The following is an 18,191-nucleotide window of genomic DNA, read 5'->3' on the forward strand; positions in this document are numbered from 1 at the left end:
CCTAAGGAAATAGAAAATGACAGAGGATTTTAAGAAAGAGTCTGAAATGATCACAATTGAAGAATTATTCTGGGTCAGCATGGACTGAATTGGAACAAAGCAAAATTCCATGTAATAATCTGAGTGATCGATGGTTGCTCCCTAAGCTAGAGTAATGGCACTGATGAGGGAAAAAGTATTAAAGTATTAAAAATTAAATAGTATTAATAATAAATAATAAAATATAATAAAAAATAAATAAAAAATTTAAAAAGTATTAAAAATTTGAGAGAGACTGAGGAAGAGAAATAAAAGGATTTAATGATTAAGTGCAAGTAGAGATTGTGTCCACCTCTGACAGTCCCTTACCCCACCAATTTCATATCACATCACTGTTATTAATTTGCTATAGGGTAAATGAAATAATATTTATGAAGCATACATTAAAAAAAAGTTTCACAAGGCAAGTTTATAATTTAGAGTCTAAAGCATTCTGCAAACTTGAAATCAAGCCATCCTAGACTCCATCTTCTTCCTGACTCACAACAGTTAAATTTGGTAAGTTTTACTGCCTAAATATCTTTCAAAATCTGTCTTCCCCATCTTTATTCACATTTCTCCACTTCATTAAGATCTCCATCACATTTCTCTTGGATTACTCCATCAGGCTCCAAAGAGGTCTACCTAACTCCATCTCATCTCCAACTCATACTTATCAACTGCAAGAAATAATCTTTCCAAAATGCAAGTATGTTCAGTGTTACTCAACTACTAAAAACTTTTTGACAGTCTCCAACAACCTTTTCAGATTCAGCTACGAAAACACCCCCCCCCTCATATTCTATGCTGATATACCAAACCAAAAACCCTCTATTGAAACTCTAGGACTAGCAATTTTTCAAACAGCTCATGCTATTTCATAACTGCAGGATTTCTCAAATGTTGCTCCCTCTGCAAGACCTCCCTGCCCCACCTAACTACCTGACAAAGACCTGTTCATCTTCTGAAGCTAAATTCTGATGGCTTTTTCTCCTTCGTGATCTTCCAATACCTTCTACACTATCTCCATTCTAAACCTCATCAGATTGTATGACAACTGCTTATTCTTTGATTCATTCTGCCATGAAATTATATGTTTCTATCTTCACTGTGTGACATAGTTTCTGGGGAAATATATGTATTCTAGTTTGTTGCACTGAATTTAGGCACAAAATTGATAGCAATTTTAGGTGCACAAGAGCATTACCCTCCAGACTGAAAGCCAGGGTAAGATTACAGGAAACCTGATTCTAGATAAGAAGTATATTACTATACATGAAACAAACAAAAACTCTTAAATTTTTTAGAAATGAATTAACAGTAAATGTCCAGGAGCTATAAGAAGAAAAGTATAAAGAGGGATATTTGAGGACTCTGGAATAAATGAGGAAACATACCTATTAAGTAGAAAGATTAAATATAAGGAAGATGTCAATTTTCTATATATAAATAAATAGAAGAATTTAACAAAATTTACATCAAGATCCCAACAAGGTTTTCTTTTTAAATTTAACTTGTTTAATGATTTTAAAGTTTAATTGGGAAATTAATATACAAGATTAGCTAAGAAAAGTAAGTAGAGTCCTGGTAAATCTAAATGTTCAACAAAACAACAGTAATCATAGCAATGTAGATAGTACTACTACAGGAACAGACACTTACCAACAGAAGTGAGAATAAAGTCTAGAATATATGTAAGTATATATGGAAATTTAGTGTATGGCAAAGGTGCATTCCAAATAAGGAAGGGAGAGAGGGTTTATTTGATAAATATTGTCAGGGTACCAAGCTACGCATTTGGGGAAAGTCATAATTGAACCGTATCTCATCTTATCAATAGGAAGTCGAGATGGGTCAAAAGTCAAATGTAAAATTAAATTATATAAAGACTAAAAGAAAACAAGGCTGAATATTTTCTAACCCAAAATTCATACATAATAGACTAAACTACTTGAATTTGCTGGAGCAGAAGATACCATCAACATGAAAAATAAAGATATCAGAAAAAAATCTGTGTAAATAACCTTCACACATAAAGGTTCCTATAAATCATTAAAAATAAGGACAGAGCAAAGATAGGGGAAATTGAGAGATGAAAACGATAAACAGCCATATAAAAAAAATCACGTATAATAATAAAATAAAAGTTAAAAGAGCAAGAGATATATTTTACTTCTCTAACTGACAAGTATTAAAAATATCGATAAAACCCAGTGTAGGCAAGGATGTGGTAAAACAGGCAAACAGGCACTCTCATTTATTTCTTGGTGAAAAGCATAAATTTGTAAAACATCCTAGAGAACACATTGTTAGTCTTAAAGTTGTTATCTGTAAGGTGTAAAATTACAGGCAAATTTCACTAGGTTACAGTTTTCTAAAATATTTGAAATCTTTACTAGACTATGTTGTTAGAAAAACTATGTGCTCTTAAGAGCAAAAGAAAATCGTAAGACAGAAGAAATAATAAGGAAGGCAGAAACCAAACACATACAAAATATACACATACTAAAAAAAGAAAAAAAGCAACTGCCTAGGAAGCATATTACATGGGAAAAGAAACTACAACAAAATGAAAGAGACTTCAAAAACCAAGTGGGGAACAACTTTGAAATGACAGAGGGAAAAAGTCTAATGAAACGGGTCAATGATTTTAAAAATGTGTGAGGTCCTTGGTAAATTCTCAAAGCAGAAGTAGGATTGGAGCTGTTGCCACATCCATAAATTCCTACATAGTAAAGAGCAGGTTACTGTTTGCCATGAAGGCTGCCTTTTTCAGATCCTGCAGGTTTCGTGCCGCTCTGTGATTTCAGACACTGCTCTAACTTGTGAAACTCCCTGGCAGCTAGTCTGTAATTTTAGAAGCAGATGGAGTAAGGAGCATATTTACCTCCACTTTTCATTATTAAAATGCTCTCTACTCTGTATCCACAGCTGAAACCAAATTTAATAGTTTCTTATAAGATGTTATTTAATAGGATACAAGGATAATACAGGTATCAGCTGGAAAGAAAATATACATTGATCCTAATACTTTCATCACAAAAATCTCCTTCAAAAACCATAAATTCCTTTAGAAGCTTTACAGTATAAACTAAAACATACTTTTATCTTCTTAAAACTGAATCCAAATAAATTTTAGCATAGAGATGGATTACAACAGTAGGTATTAAATGGATGATGAAATAATACACTATAGCTTTAAATATAAAAACCTATACTCTATGTCTTGGTCTGCTCAGGCTTCATGACAAAGTAACAGACTGGTGTCTTAAACAACAGAAATTTACTTTCTCACAGTTCTGGAGGCCAGAAATCTAAAATCAGGGTGCCAGTATGGTCAGTTTCTGGTGAGAGCTCTCTTTCTGTCTTACAGAAGTCTGTCTTCTAGCTGTGTCCTCACAGGGCAGGGAGAAGAGTGACCCAAGCTCTCTGGTGTCTCTTCTTATGAGAACACTAATCCCCTCATGAGGGCCTCACCCTCATGAACTAATTGAAACCTAATTATCTCCCAAAGGCTCCATCTATAAACACCATCACATTAGGGGTTAGAGCTTCAACATGTGAATTTGGGTGTGGGGGGTGGAGAGGAGAGGCAATAGACCGAATCCACAGCACTCCACAAGGCACATGTTTCAGTCAACCAATCAACCAACCAACATACATTTTTTTGTGTGCCAGGCACTATTCTATGATATGATAGTGTAATGATTAAATATGAGAAAATGTCTCCCTCCAAGAACTTACATTCTGGGAGAAAACAAATACATAAACAATATTTTGCTATCTCCTTTGAGGAAAGTAAACCAGGAAGGAGAAGGGAGAAAGGAAGAACTCTTTCAGCCAGAGATGTCAGAAAAAGGCTGTCTCAGGAAGTAGCCTTTCAGGTGAGAGCTAAAGCATGAAGATGAAGTAGGAATGAACAAGCTAAACCAATCACAAAATACTCAGAGAACATTTATTGTATATAATAATCTTTCCAGTTTTAGATTTAGGCCACTATACTCTGTATTGTGAAAAGGTTTGAGATAGTAAATTCCTTGCCTATTCCCTTCAAAATCACAGCATCTTTCTTCCCTCATCTTTCTTCCCTCAGACAGAATATATAAAAAAGCACATGCCCTTCTCAACAAGAAGAAGGGACAGTAAAGCCTGTCAAAGCCTCTTATTTATTAATACATAGCAAATATCCCTTAAGTCACCTCTTTCCACATTTAATGTTCCTGACTGAGTAAAATCCTAAACTAAAAATCCATTAGACAAATAATAGAAAACACAGACCCAGGAGCCACCTAAGCCTATCCAAAAGTTTCTCAGATTTTTAAGCTTTGGGCGTGTCTTCTCCTTCAACATTCATTTCTGGCTACTATTAAGCACAGCAGCCTTTACTTCTTTACTTTATATTCAACTGTCTGGTTGAGAGACAAAGGCTCCATGACTTACCTGTCAAACAAAATACATAGATTTCAGATAAATTTGCTTCAGACCAGTCTTTTCATTTATTGCTGAAGTCTGTGGCTTTGTTCTAGAATGGTTGAGGTCAGAGTTTGACCTCAGATAAGTAGGGAAATACAGTAAATACATCCCTTGAGATTATAAACTAGAGTATTCACAAATAACAGGTTTGCCTCACCACTAGATGAAAATGAGGCTTAGCCACATTCTAAGTCCATGTTTTCCTATTTTTTTGGCAATACCATTAAACACACACACACAAAATCTATCACTAAGCTCTTCTCAAAAACATTAGTGGGTACAAAAAAAAAAATCTGTGTGCAATCTAAGAATATTCCTTGGATGACTGATTTACAATTTAGTAAAGAAGATAAAACACACCCCTGAAGTGATAAATGTGCTTATAAACATCCTAATAGTATATGGGATGACTATACATAAACACTAAAATTATATTTCATCAAATTATATGCCGAAGAGACAATTATAAAAGTTATTTAAAATTTTAAGGTAAAGACCAAATTCAATGTCGCAGAATAAATATCATAATGACAATTCTCTAGCATTTCTGAAATGTGTTCATATATCCCCTACATTAGCATAGATCTCAAGTGGACATATATCCCCTACATTAGCACAGATCTCAAGTACTGTTTAACTTTTAAAGAAATTATAGCCATGAAATTAGCATCCAGCCTTGAATCACTCACAATTAAAAATAGGTAAAAATTTTAAGACCAAGTGAATATACAGAAGTAATATGTGCTTGCTGAAGAGATTCTACGGAGAATCATATTGAGAATTTAGGTACCTAAATTTAAGATGGACTCTCAATCCATTTTTTGGTATTAATATTTTTTTTCAGTAGGAAATCTCTTTAATGAGCCTTATTCATTTAAATTGAGGAACTATTTTTAAATTTAAAAACAGGAGAAAACCCTTCACTTCCCTATTTACAAAATCACTGAAGTTCAGTTTGAACTAACTAAAACAGTTTACATGTTTTTACTATTTTTAACATCTTATATTTCTAACTAAACTACTTACAAATTCTAAATATGAGAAGTATTTGGAACACAAAAACCCATTTTATGTACTGAATCAAGTCTAAGATGTCTATTTCATTATAGTTCATTATACTAAGATCTCCAAAATTTGGATGTCTTGAAATACACATTTAATGTTATCTTTTCTGTCCCCTCAAAGTCTATTATTAAATTGATGGTGTGTTTTTAAAAAATCTATGTTATCACAGATTTGAGGAGGTATTGCAAACACTTTAAATTTCTATCATTGTGTGAGGGAGGAAAATCATTCTCACAACGGCCAATTAGCCTGTAGAACAGAAGATGGTATTCTTCTAACTACGTTAAAATTATTCAATTTAGTTTTGACAAATAAAAGAACAATTTGATTTTCTGAATTATTAGAACAGGAATAAGAAAAATTACATAATGCCTTCAAAATATGAACAAGCATTAAATTTCAAAAACCTATACCTATATTATCTTTCAAAAATGTCCCCAATCTTGGCATTTTTTTTGAGACTAAAAGGTCAATTTTATTACTATGGTTATTTAGTAACAAATAATCCAATTTTTAAAGTATACATTTTTCCCAGTAGTTAGAAAAGTACTAAAGAAATTGTATTTATTTCTTTTTCAAACTTCCTATTTTGACGATAAAATTGGCGGGGGGGGAGCTTTTTAAACTGTTCCTAATTTTTCATTATTTAAACTGTATCCAATAAGCTACAGTTTTTAATAAACAAGAGCTTGAGCTTTTTTAATTTTGAAAACAAAATGTAATTTTTATTTTTTAAAAATGATCTTCATTTAAAAAAGAAAGTTGCTAACCACCTAAGTAAGCTAGGGAAAGATTGCTAACTGCTAAAGTGGAGAATAAAGATTGTGAATGAAGAGAAACAGTATAAAACAAAGTTTATTCTCAAGATAATTAATATTTTGGGGAGGTGGGAGGGAATGACTTAAGATCCTTACTGGGAATATCAATCACGGTGTTGTGGTCGTTATCTACAGATAGACGTAAAAAGATACAAACACAAGTTACATGTTGGAAAACAAAGAATCAAGTGAGTAGTAGCTCCATAGATATGCTTGCAAATACCCTCCTCCTCAAATTACTTTTTAAAAAGTTACTCATCTTCACTTAAAAAATGGAATAAAGCATGAGAAATTTAGTGACTCTCAGGAAAAGGTGATATGACTGACTTCCTATAAAATTGAAAACAAAAACAAAGAATAAAAGCAGTAGTTTTCCCAAGTAGTTTTTTTTTTTTTTAATTTTCTAGACATTGTCTTCTTCATTTCAACAATTCTTGTAGGCATCTGTAAGTACCAAACACTAGTATACAAAACCAAAATATGGTCTTTTCCCTCAAATTTTATCAAGCATGATTGAGACCTCCAACTCCCTGCAAACTACTCCTAATTCTATGCGAGGTGGTCTCCTCAAGAAAAGCATACATGTCACCCTAACGATCACAGGTAATTCCCTTTAATAATAATTAACAGTGACTGGATAGTGGGTATATGGTAGTGGTGGTAGAGTTTTCAGACCTCTCAAAAGTCCCTCACAAAAACACAGAGCACCTAAGAAATTGACAAAAACTCATATTCAATAGCTATCACAAAAACAGATGTCAGTGTTTCTATGAATGCCCAAATGGGAGCAAGGAAAGATAAATGTTGAATCTTCCCAAGACGTGCATGGCAACAGATTCTGTGCAAGAAGAAAGATGAAAGCAACAGGGTATCAGGCAGACCTGGGAACTCCAAAATAGCTAGCAGACAGTAACCAGAGAGGTCAGCAGGCCAACATGAGGACAGCAGCTGAAACTGAAGGGCCCATACATTCCAACAGGGAGTAAGTACAAGTGGTCCTCAGTAAGGTATCAATGGCCCAGGATAAGCTGGGTCTGATAAACTCTATCTACTTTCAGGAGAAAGCTCTAGACTGAGGAGAAATAGCTGGGAAGAGAATCCAAACAGACCAAGCCAGAGACTAAAGAGAGAAGTAAAAGAGGGTTTCGAGACAGAAGTGGAAGATGGGAAGAAAGTCAGAAAAATCTGTAAATGTGGCAATAATTTTTTAATCTGACAAAAACATTAGAGCACTACAGAATCATGAGGGGATAAAACTATCTTCAATCACTCCTCTCTTTTAAAAGGTCAAGGAAACTAATGCCATAGAAAAACAAATATCAGAAGAGTACTAAAGCCAAATCCCATAGAATATTATATATGTAAAAGAAGGAATAGAACCACAGCCCTACAGAAAATAAAAGCCCAGCAAAAATGTCTATTAAAAAAGAAATTTAAAACTCTACACTTATATTTCAAAGCAAACTAAAAGATATTATGAAAGTGATAAACCAAGGAGCAACATAAATCATTTTACAGAAAGACTCAAATGATAGGAGAAATTTCAGAAAAGAATTATGACAGAATGAATCATTTCAGAAATGATCACTAAACTAAAAAGAACACAAGATCAAATAAGCTAAACTGAAAATACCTTAAGAGAAATAAAATAAAAGGGGAAACATGCTTTAGAACAGAAAGAAATGAAGCAATGAAAAGGATTCAACACACACGAGTCACCAGAAGGGAGAAAAAATAGGAAATAAAACAAGAATTAAATTTATAATTTAAGAAAAACTCCTTGAAATTCTAAAAAAGGAATTGAATCTATATATATTAAAGGGACACACTGTGAATCTAGAGAAATCAACCCAGACTGACCAATACCAGGACATTTTCCAATAAAATTATTTGACTTTAAAGAACAACAAATGAGAAATTTGTCTAAAAAGAAAGTTAATAATTAACAGAAAAATTAGATTGAAATTAAGTCTTTGACAGCAATACTTCATAATAGAAAAAAAATGGAATAATACATTCAGATACCCATAAAAAGAAAACTGAGTAAGAAATCTCTTACTGAGCCACTATGAAAGCGCCTCCAAGAAATACTCTTAAATAAGGTGGGGGAGGGGGAAATTTGTAAAAATAATTAACTAAAGTGTACTTAGTATACTACCATCTGTAATAAAAAGGGGATGGAGGATTTGCTCATTCATTCATTCATTCATTCATTTATTCATTCATTCATTCATTCATCTATCCATCCCTTTTGTATTCACCATAAAAGACTCTGGGAGGATAAAAATAAACCAACAGTGGTTACCTGTTGAGAGGACCAGGAACTAGGTGGATTGTGCATAGGATGAGGAGTGGGCTTTTCACTGTATGTATGTTTTTTACTATATGTACTTTTGATGTTTGAACCACTTGAACACATTATTTAACCGGTGTGGGATAGGACTTGAGCATTTTTTAAAGCCTTTCCTAGAGATTCTAATGTGAGCCATAATTAAGGACTACTGCTTTAAAATCTAAAGGCAGTCAAATCAGTGAAGTAAAAGAGAAAAAAATGAAGAAATTAGTGAAAACTACTACATAAACCAATATTTTAAATGTATTACTTTGACCTAAAAGTCTTATTTTTTAAGAAATGTATAACTGACATATTAATTAAAATACCCTTAAAATGTTGCTTATTTTTATATATAATTCTTCCAGTTTGTCTTGAATAAACTTTTTAAAAAAATACATAAACCTTTTGCTTCAATGCTTATTGTTCTAATACAGTTTGACAAAAAGGTCTTCCAAATTTACAATGGATTTGACAATTCAATTTATTTTGGAATAAGAAAGAAAATTTTTAGATGCATCTGTCATAATGACTCTCCCGTTACAGGGGTTATAAAGAGGGTAGGTTTTCTAATAACTGAAATTTATTCATTTCCCAGTATCTTACCTAATCTAAAATATACAGTGTTAAATGAAAGGCTTATGAGACCAAACAGAACATAAAATTTTTATTTTCCTTTCATTTTTTTCCTCCTCTTCATAATGCTGTTAATCATTCTTAAAGACAGGTGAGTGAACAGGATGTCTTCAAGATATGCTTAATCTGTATTTCCTTTAGCACACTCTACTACTTGGTGGGACTGCAACTACATTTTGGGTTACCTATGCAGAACTAGTTAATTCCTCACATACTGGGTCATCAGGCTAAATGCTCAGAAGTATCAAGCCACTGCTCAAATCCACCCTCAGCCAAGTGCCATAAAGCACAATAATCATAATAGCCTCTGGCTAAGGGCCCAAGTGTCCAACACCTGACTAGTATTCACTTTGAAAAAGTAAACAAAAACACTGAGAATAATATCTATTCGGGGCACCTGGGTAGCTCAGTCAGTTGAGCATCCAACTCTTGGGTTTCGGGTCAGGTCATGATCTTGGGGTTGTGAGACTGAGCCCCAGGTAGGGCTCCACGCTCAGTGCGCAGTCTGCTTAAGATTCTCCCTCTGCATCTGCCCCTCCACCCCCCCCACCTCGCATTCTCTCTCTTTCTCTAAATAAATAAATTCTTTAAAAAGAAAAAAGAATGCTATCTATTCATATTTAATTAATATAACCTGTGAAATCAGCAACAGAATATAGGTAGTAACCTGAAGCAGTATAAATCCATTTATGAGATCAATTTAAACACTATTAAATGAAATGCTGTATTTTCACTTAACTGTTTTTGTTTTGTTTTAATTAATTCTCAAACAGAAAAATCAACATACTATAACCAGGACGCATTTCAATAGGAAATGGCATTTGGAAGAACAGGCCCAGTCTATAAAAAGTTTATACAGAAAATTCCCAAAGCTAGTCATAGCTACCAATTCTGACAACTATCAGAGATGATAATTTAATAACCAGTTGCATCTGTTAATTCAATTTTTTAAATGTGGTAGCATTATTATTATCAGGTGAGACCTGATAAGCTGCCAAGTTTCTTCAGTGCTCGTCACACATGCAGACCAATTTGCTATGGGAGTCAGAAAAAAAACACAAAAGAAATTGGAATCCAAGGTGTACTAAGATGAGTTCTCCAAGTTTCATGAGAAGTCCTTTAAATAGCTACCTCTGACAAATGCAGCATGACTCACTTTTCTTCCTCTCGTTGGGCTACACACCCTGGACAGAACAGGAAAGGAGAGGTAGTGTACACCCCCATTGTACTGCAGAGTTCACAGTGTTCCTTATTTCCTTCTCTTACAGGCACATTCACACCCCTCCACCTATCCTGGCAATTAGACCATACCACATAAAACAACACTGTTTGAGTTCTCTGCAATAGTTATTATTGTTTTTTTTTTTTTTTTAAAAAAAGAGAGCTTATTTAAGGTTTTACAAACCTTACATTTATTAATTACTCTTTCTCTGATTAGACTAAAACCTTAACAAAGGCACACCAAACAATGGTCTAAGTAGAAGTAGATTTATTTGCAAAACTGAAAAATTAAGCTCTCTACTTTGAGATTCCACGAAAACACCTGGATTGTTTATGGGGATGAATAGGTATGAATTTTGTTTTATTTTTATTTTTCCAAATTGTCCATATTTTTCACAATAAACATATTATTCTTATAAACACATAAGCATACTAACATTTTTTAAGAGAAAGTTTTCTCAGCTAATTTAATCTAGTCTTGTCAATACTATCTCTTTGTATTCCTGAATGTTTTTTTTACTTAAGATACCACAGAGAGATAGGCACCGATATATTATCCCTGTCATCATAAATAACAGAAAACTTTTTCTATTTCATTAAGCTCCACAAATATTTAGAAGATCTGTACGTTATATGTTTTAATATAGAAAATATATGGATTGCCATACTCTTCAGAAAATACATTGACTTTCAGATATCTGAAGAACGACTGGCAAGCCATAAATTCAAGGAAGAAATTTAATAAGTATCCACTACTTAAAAACTCACTTTTGCTAATATTTCATCCTATATATATATTTAGCATACAGTAGCCTCTTTTGACACAAATTTAATAACATCTCTTATTCCTGGGACGCCTGGGTGGCTCAGTCAGTTAAGCGTCTGCTTTCAGCTCAGGTCATGATCCCAGGGTCCTGGCATTGAGTCCTGCATTGGGCTCCTTGCTCAGCAGGGAGCCCGCTTCTCCCTCTGCCTGCAGCTCCCCCTGCCTCGCACTCTCTCTCTCTGATGAATAAATAAATAAAATCTTTAAAAAAAAAATAACATCTCTTATTCCTAAAAAATTATCAGATTGAACTAGCTTTGTATCAGTTTGAAAAAAAGGCTATATCCCCAGAAAGAAGTGGATTACAAGAAAAGGAGGTCAAATAGTGAAGCCCAAGATTTTCTAAATTCTTAATGAATCTGGTCTGTACAATATAATTTAAATATTTTTATCGAAAATACATTTCCAGAAAGTCTAACACATACACCTATACATGCACGAACTTGGTAAGTATAAAGCAAAAATAGAGACTTATGAGTTATTTCCCAGTTTGAGTTATCCATATTTTTACTTGCCCTTTCTCTATTTACAAGGACTCCAAAAACTGATTATGTAAACTATTTCCTTAAAAAAATTTACTCAAAATATCTGCTTTAAGTTAATGTATTTTAAGACTGAAGTTAGTTTCCTGCTGTAGCTACAACAAAGAATATTTAAAATTTAGAATGTTCCTTTCTAGTGCACTTATAGACTAAGATGAAGTAGATGCATATCTCCCTATTTTCTCAATAAGTACAGCTAAAACACCTAGACACTGTATTTAAAACAAATGTAAGATGCTTCTAGAAGGTGGCAAGAAGAGAGATCTAGGGAGAGACCTGGGACAAAAGAGAATGATACATCATTCCGTTCTGTGAGTTTTCTTTTAGCCTCATACATCCCAAGCTGGGTAATGAAATGGCCAGCAACCAGGAAATACCAGTGGGCACAAACAACAACCCCAAGAAAAGCCCTTCCTCTCTAGCCAAAGGACCATGGTAGGGGCAACTCAGCAGAACAAAAAACTTGTAGGTAATAAATGGCCTGATGACAGCCGAACCCACGGAAAAAAAATATGACCCCACAACCATCTCTGTGAGCCACGGCCAAAGTGCTAAGCCCAGACTTCCACCTTGACCAGCTGTGGGGAGGTTTCCCATCCCACCCCCACTGCCCTCTAGGTGATAGCAGAGAAAACCAAGTTGGGAGGCATTTTTTGAACTTGAATCCCCATCCAGACATAAGGAGGCTCTCTCTCCCTCCTTTCCTGTGTCAGAAAAAGCTGAGTGGGGAGTCAGAACTTTTATAACCGTTTAAGAGGTAACAAGGCTTCCCGCCCCACACTCCTCCTACCAAGCAGGGTGGTATCAACCAAGGCTGATGGGGGGCTTGAAATCCCACTTTTTCCCAGGATTAAAAGGCACCCTTTGACACAGAATGTCAAAGGTAGCTAAGTAGGAAACCTGCACCTGACAATGACAAAGTGGCATCTACCTTCCCCTAACTGTGCAGTGTCAAGAGACCCATTAAAATACCAGATTTAATTAAGATCCAAGGAGTCATATGAAATACCCAAAATGCATAGGATATAATTAAAACCACTCATCACACCAAGAATCAGGAAAACCTCAACTTGAATAAGAAAAGACCATGAACAGAGAACAATAAGCTGACACCAATGTTAAGATTATTTGACAAGGATTTTAAGGCAACCATCATAAAATTGCTTAAATAAGTAATTATGAACATGATTGAAACATGAGGGAAAAAAGAAAGTTTCAGCAAAGATACAGAAGATATAAAGAACCAAACAGAGGGTGCCTGGGTGGCTCAGTTGGTTAAGCGCCTACCTTCAGCTCAGGTCATGATCCCAGGGTCCTGGGATCAAGTCCCACATCGGGCTCCCTGCTCAGGGGGAGTCTGCTTCTCCCTCTGTCCCTCCCCACTGGTCCTACTCATTCTTTCTCCCTCTCTCTCTCTCGCAAAAATAAATAAAATCTTAAAGAAAAAAAAAAGAACCAAATAGAAATTTTAAAACTGAAAAATACAAAACTAATAGCGAAGAACTGACTCAAAAGCAGAATCGGTAAACTACAAGATAGAACAATAAAAATTATTCAAACTGAACAACAGGAAGAAAACAGACTGCAGAAATAATGTACAGAACAAATACCTACAGAACTATAACAACAACAACAAAAAGCTTTGCTAAATAGCATGCTTGCCTTTTAGTTCAGTTTGGCTATGAGACCTCCCAGTACTTTTTCCTATCAGTTATCTGGCCAAGGTGATAAGATACTCCATAAGTCAGTTTACCCTTTTATTCACGTGGTATAAAAAGGAGAGAGACCCTTCTTGGTGTGGAAGTAAAATCATCTGAAAAAAGTTTTCTTTGGAAGAACTGCTTCCTATAAAAAGTCTTTTTAAATTGAATATGAGTTTTGAAGACTCAATTTGTTACTCTTATATTATCACTGTTAACAGTAAAAGCAGTACAACAACCATGATAATGTCACTTGGGATTTATATTGGTCTTTATTGTGAAAAGCTCAAAGTGTATGTGAGGTCTTAGGTGGTATCTCAAGTATGTTACTATTCTCATTAATAGACTGAGAAACTGAAACTGAATTTGCAAAGGTGTATGTCTCACTAAAGGGCCCAGAATAAGTCACTCATTATAGGCAGAAAAAAATACATAAAGTACTCTCATTATTCAGTACTGCATCTTCCAATAAACACTATAATTCCAAATATGGGGCTGGTAAGTGTGGCTGTACACAACATAATTAGCCCTTGGGGAACAGGCTGCATTGTATTAGTGAATTCATTCATTCATTCAAGAATATTAAGTGGGCCCATACTATATGCCAGATACGACTCTAGGCACTAGGAAAGAAAGTTCCTAACTTCATAAAAAATTACATTCTGGTGGGAGAAAACAAAACATAACCAAATTAAAACAAAATAACAGGTGAAAAAAAATGCTATGAGGAGGAGGGAAAAAGCAAGGAAAGGTAGCTAGGAAATGCTAAGCATTTACACAGTGTCTTCTTTTCTATTGCATGGTCAAGGAAAGCATCCACAAGAAGGTAGCATTTGAGCAGGTATTTGAAGGAAGCTAGGGTTCAGTGAGAGTTATTAAGAGTATAATATTCAAAAAGTTAAAATGGGACTCATGTAAATATAAATTGAACATAAGCCAAAGATTTATTCTACTCACTTATTAATAAATGAATGTTAAGACTGATTCAAAGAGCATTTGAAGATATGTATATATCTTTTATATATATATATATATATATAAAATTTAAATAATGGTGTGTTAGACTAAGAAAGAGTGCTAGGTTGGAGACAAAACTGGCCAATGTCCTACAGGTCAATAAAGAGTATTTTTGAAGTTATCTTTTCTAATAGAAATGACTTAACGTTCTTCTGGGAAAAAATTAATTAACATGTAATGTCAATATATCTGAGACTTAACAATCGATAGTAAACAGCAAGTCAAATAAAGTACATTCTCCTAAATAATCCGAAGTCTATTAAACAATATCCCCATAAGACACTGAAAGAACACAGCTCACCCTCTCCCTTATTTTCAAGTTTCTCTTTTTTCTTTTCTTTTTTTTTTGACAAAGCTTTGCAGATAGGAGAGCATTCCAGTCAGAGACACTGTGAATGAATCACAAAATATTTCCCTCCACTCACCACTCCGACAGCCAAGAAATGCCCTCCCCAACACAGACTCACACATTCACCTGAACCTTATTAAGTAAGAAGTTTGGTGTAAGTAAATAGCTGGAAAAATTGGAGAAGCCAGAAGATTTACATTGGAAGGAGACTGAGAATTGAGGTCGGGAAATGATTTGATTTACATTTTTAAAAACATTACCTGCTGAAATAAAAACTCATTAGGGAGAAGAACAAGAGTAGAGGCTAGAAGACCACTTAGGAGACCATTAAAACGGTCTAGGCAAATAAACAAGTAAATATATAGTTTGTCAGATGTACAAAGTGCTATGGAGAAAAACAAAACAAAACAGAATTTGGGAAGGTTGACAGGGGTGTCAGCATTGTCTGGAAAGGTCTTCTCTGATAAGGTGATATTTGCACAGGGATCTGAATGATATAAAAAAGGAAACCATGCAGAAAACTGAGGGAAGAGTGTTCCAGACATGGGGATAAGGCACAATGACTGAGGAGAGAGAGTCAGGGAAAAGATGGGGAGAGGGGATAAAAGAGAATGCAGTGCCTTGCAAACCACTTTAAGGACTTACTTGGCTTTTAATTGGGGTGAGATGAGAAGCCATGAAGGTTTCAGAGCAGAGAAAGGACACGATCAGCTTTATTAAGTATTAGATTACAGTGGCTGCAATGTGGAGAATGGTCTGTAAGTGGGCAATGACAGAAGCAAAAAGATTAGTTAGAAGATCCTTTAGTATTCCAAGGGAGAAATAAGGATGGCTTAGTATAGGGGGGTAGCAGGGACCTTAAGGACAATCAAAACCTGGACATTTTGAAGGTAGAGCCAACAAGTTGTGATAAAGGAACAGACATGGGGTAAATGTGGGTATCAGCCTTAGCAACTGGAAATACAGAGCTGCCATTTATTGAGATGGTAAAGACTGCAGAAGAAACAAGTTTATTATGGAAATTTGGGGAGAAGAAGAGGAGACATTGATTACAATTTATGAAAAAGGTTAAATACCTCACTTTGGAAGTTACAGGATTCCAAACTCTTCAAATGTAATCACAGTAAGAAAAATCAGAATATCGATTTCTAAGTTTCATCCATCAGAAGCAATATCTTTCATCAAATTGAGTCTCAACTAACCCTCATTGCTTCTCACAAATACATACTTTTCAAAATGGCATTTATCATTAATTTCATCCATTGTTGGTCAATATTTTACATATTGAAGCAAGCATCTGATCCTTCACTGAGTATTTATTAAACACTTTTTTGAAATTATATTACATGCTTCTGCAAAAGGCCTGCATATTAAATTTTAAATTCACAGGGTTTACCTGAAGTTCTTTGTATCTATCTTGAAAAGAAATGGCCTCTTGCTCTTTTTCTTTAAGGAAATCTTTTTCTAAGACACTATGCTTTTCCATCAATGATTCCACATCCTAAAAGAAAAATCCAAGCATAAATTTTATAATATTTGATGGCATAAAATATATTCAGTTTTTTCAATGAACATACCAGAAAATATTTGGTAAGGAAAGCACTTACAGGAAGTATGGTTTAAAGCTCAACACTATTACAGATTGTATGGCCCACTCTCATTTCCAGACCTATATTAACATTGATATAACACTAAAATTATTCACACTAATAAATGAATAGCATCTAAACTAACTGTAATCAGCACAAACTATCTCTACATATCTACATATACTTTCTATAAATTTGCAAATTATAGATATATTTATAGGAAAGAGAAATGAGAACATAAATAAATAATTTACCAAAACAGGTATATATCTAAGTACTCTTGTCAAATATCCCATGCTGCCTAACTTCCCATAGGGACAAGTCAATGTTACAGTATAAGAAATACAACACTACCTGTTTTCAAAGTAAATAAAAATAAATCAGAAGAAAAGCATTAGAGGAAAAAATTTGGTAGGAGATGTTCATCTTTAAAAGTAAGTATCTAAGACTAGCCATTGCTTATCAAAGACTTTTCTAAATGATAAATTCACAAAACTAATTTAAATCTATAGCCAAGGGAAGACAGCATCTTCTTCCACTCATGAGTTTTTAATCAGATTAGGATTATATCAAATTTCGAGTCTATGCAACTCAAACATTTATTTTTTTAGGCAAATGTAAATATACCTTTTTAATTCTCTGTTTTTCTTCTTCAGAAACTTTGAGCTTAATCTCCAGACTTGAAATTTTCTGCTGAAGCTGTATGTTTGATACATTGGCTCCAGGATCCTCAGAATCATCCACAAGAGCAATTGTTCCATTACTTTTCTCATCATTTAAACCCAATGGAAAAAGTGAGATATCCAGATGAGTGTGTGTTGATTGCTGAATCTAAACCACATTAAAAAAAAAAAATACACAAGAGGGGAAAGTTTACACTGTACCAATAATGAAAACATCCAAAGGGCACCAGAAACCACATTTGGAAATTAAGTTGTAGCAAAGGTTCTGAAATTATTTCACCCTTTAAGTAAATCAACAGAAGACCTCAAACTGTTACAACAACCTGATTTTTGCAGCTAAGAAACAAAATTCCCTCTAAACTTTAGAGTCTAAAGCATTTATTATATTGCAAGCAAAGCACTAAAAAACTTAAAACATTTTCTTATGCTTGAAAGCATATAATTAAGTATAGACACATCTGATACTCACCAGTTCTTAAACTTATACAAACATCCAGAATTTGTGTTTTTAAATTATAAATCAGAATTTGAAATTTATTAATAACCACTAATTGATCATCAATCACTCTCTAGTAAAGATAACAGGTGACTCAAGATTGTGTACTGTACTTTGGAAATCTGGACTAATTGCAGCATCTAGCCCAATGCCTGGATTAATAAATATTTGAATGAATAAACCCAATGACTGCTATCTTTTTGGTTTTTACTCTAAAATTAAAATGAACACTCTAATACCTAAAAAAACAGGTTAAGCTTCCCTGAAAAGAGAAATAATTATTTTTTTGTAATTATTTTTTCTTTTGAAGTTTTGAAGATTTGAAACGCAAAGCTAAGACAATTTTAATAAATGATACACTTAAACTGTATTTTGGTAACTACGGCTACTTAAAAACTTTGCAATTATGCCACAAAACAAACATAT

General features: G+C 34.0%; 1 protein-coding gene across 7 annotated transcripts in view; it reads right to left on the reverse strand.

Annotated features, from left to right (window-relative positions):
• CCDC91 (coiled-coil domain containing 91) overlaps nucleotides 1-18,191 on the reverse strand; it is a 284,867-nt gene that overhangs the window by 222,010 nt on the left and 44,666 nt on the right. For all 7 annotated transcript variants that reach the window (XM_021690821.1, XM_044914904.1, XM_044914906.1 and 4 more), the window contains 2 exons: nucleotides 17,214-17,417; nucleotides 16,394-16,498 (listed from right to left, as the gene is read on the reverse strand). In XM_021690821.1, the coding sequence (XP_021546496.1) occupies nucleotides 16,394-16,498; nucleotides 17,214-17,417 (309 nt within the window). The remainder of the gene's footprint in view (nucleotides 1-16,393; nucleotides 16,499-17,213; nucleotides 17,418-18,191) is intronic.

The sequence above is a fragment of the Neomonachus schauinslandi genome, chromosome 5 (assembly GCF_002201575.2).
Source record: "Neomonachus schauinslandi chromosome 5, ASM220157v2, whole genome shotgun sequence".
Classification (NCBI taxonomy): domain Eukaryota; kingdom Metazoa; phylum Chordata; class Mammalia; order Carnivora; family Phocidae; genus Neomonachus; species Neomonachus schauinslandi.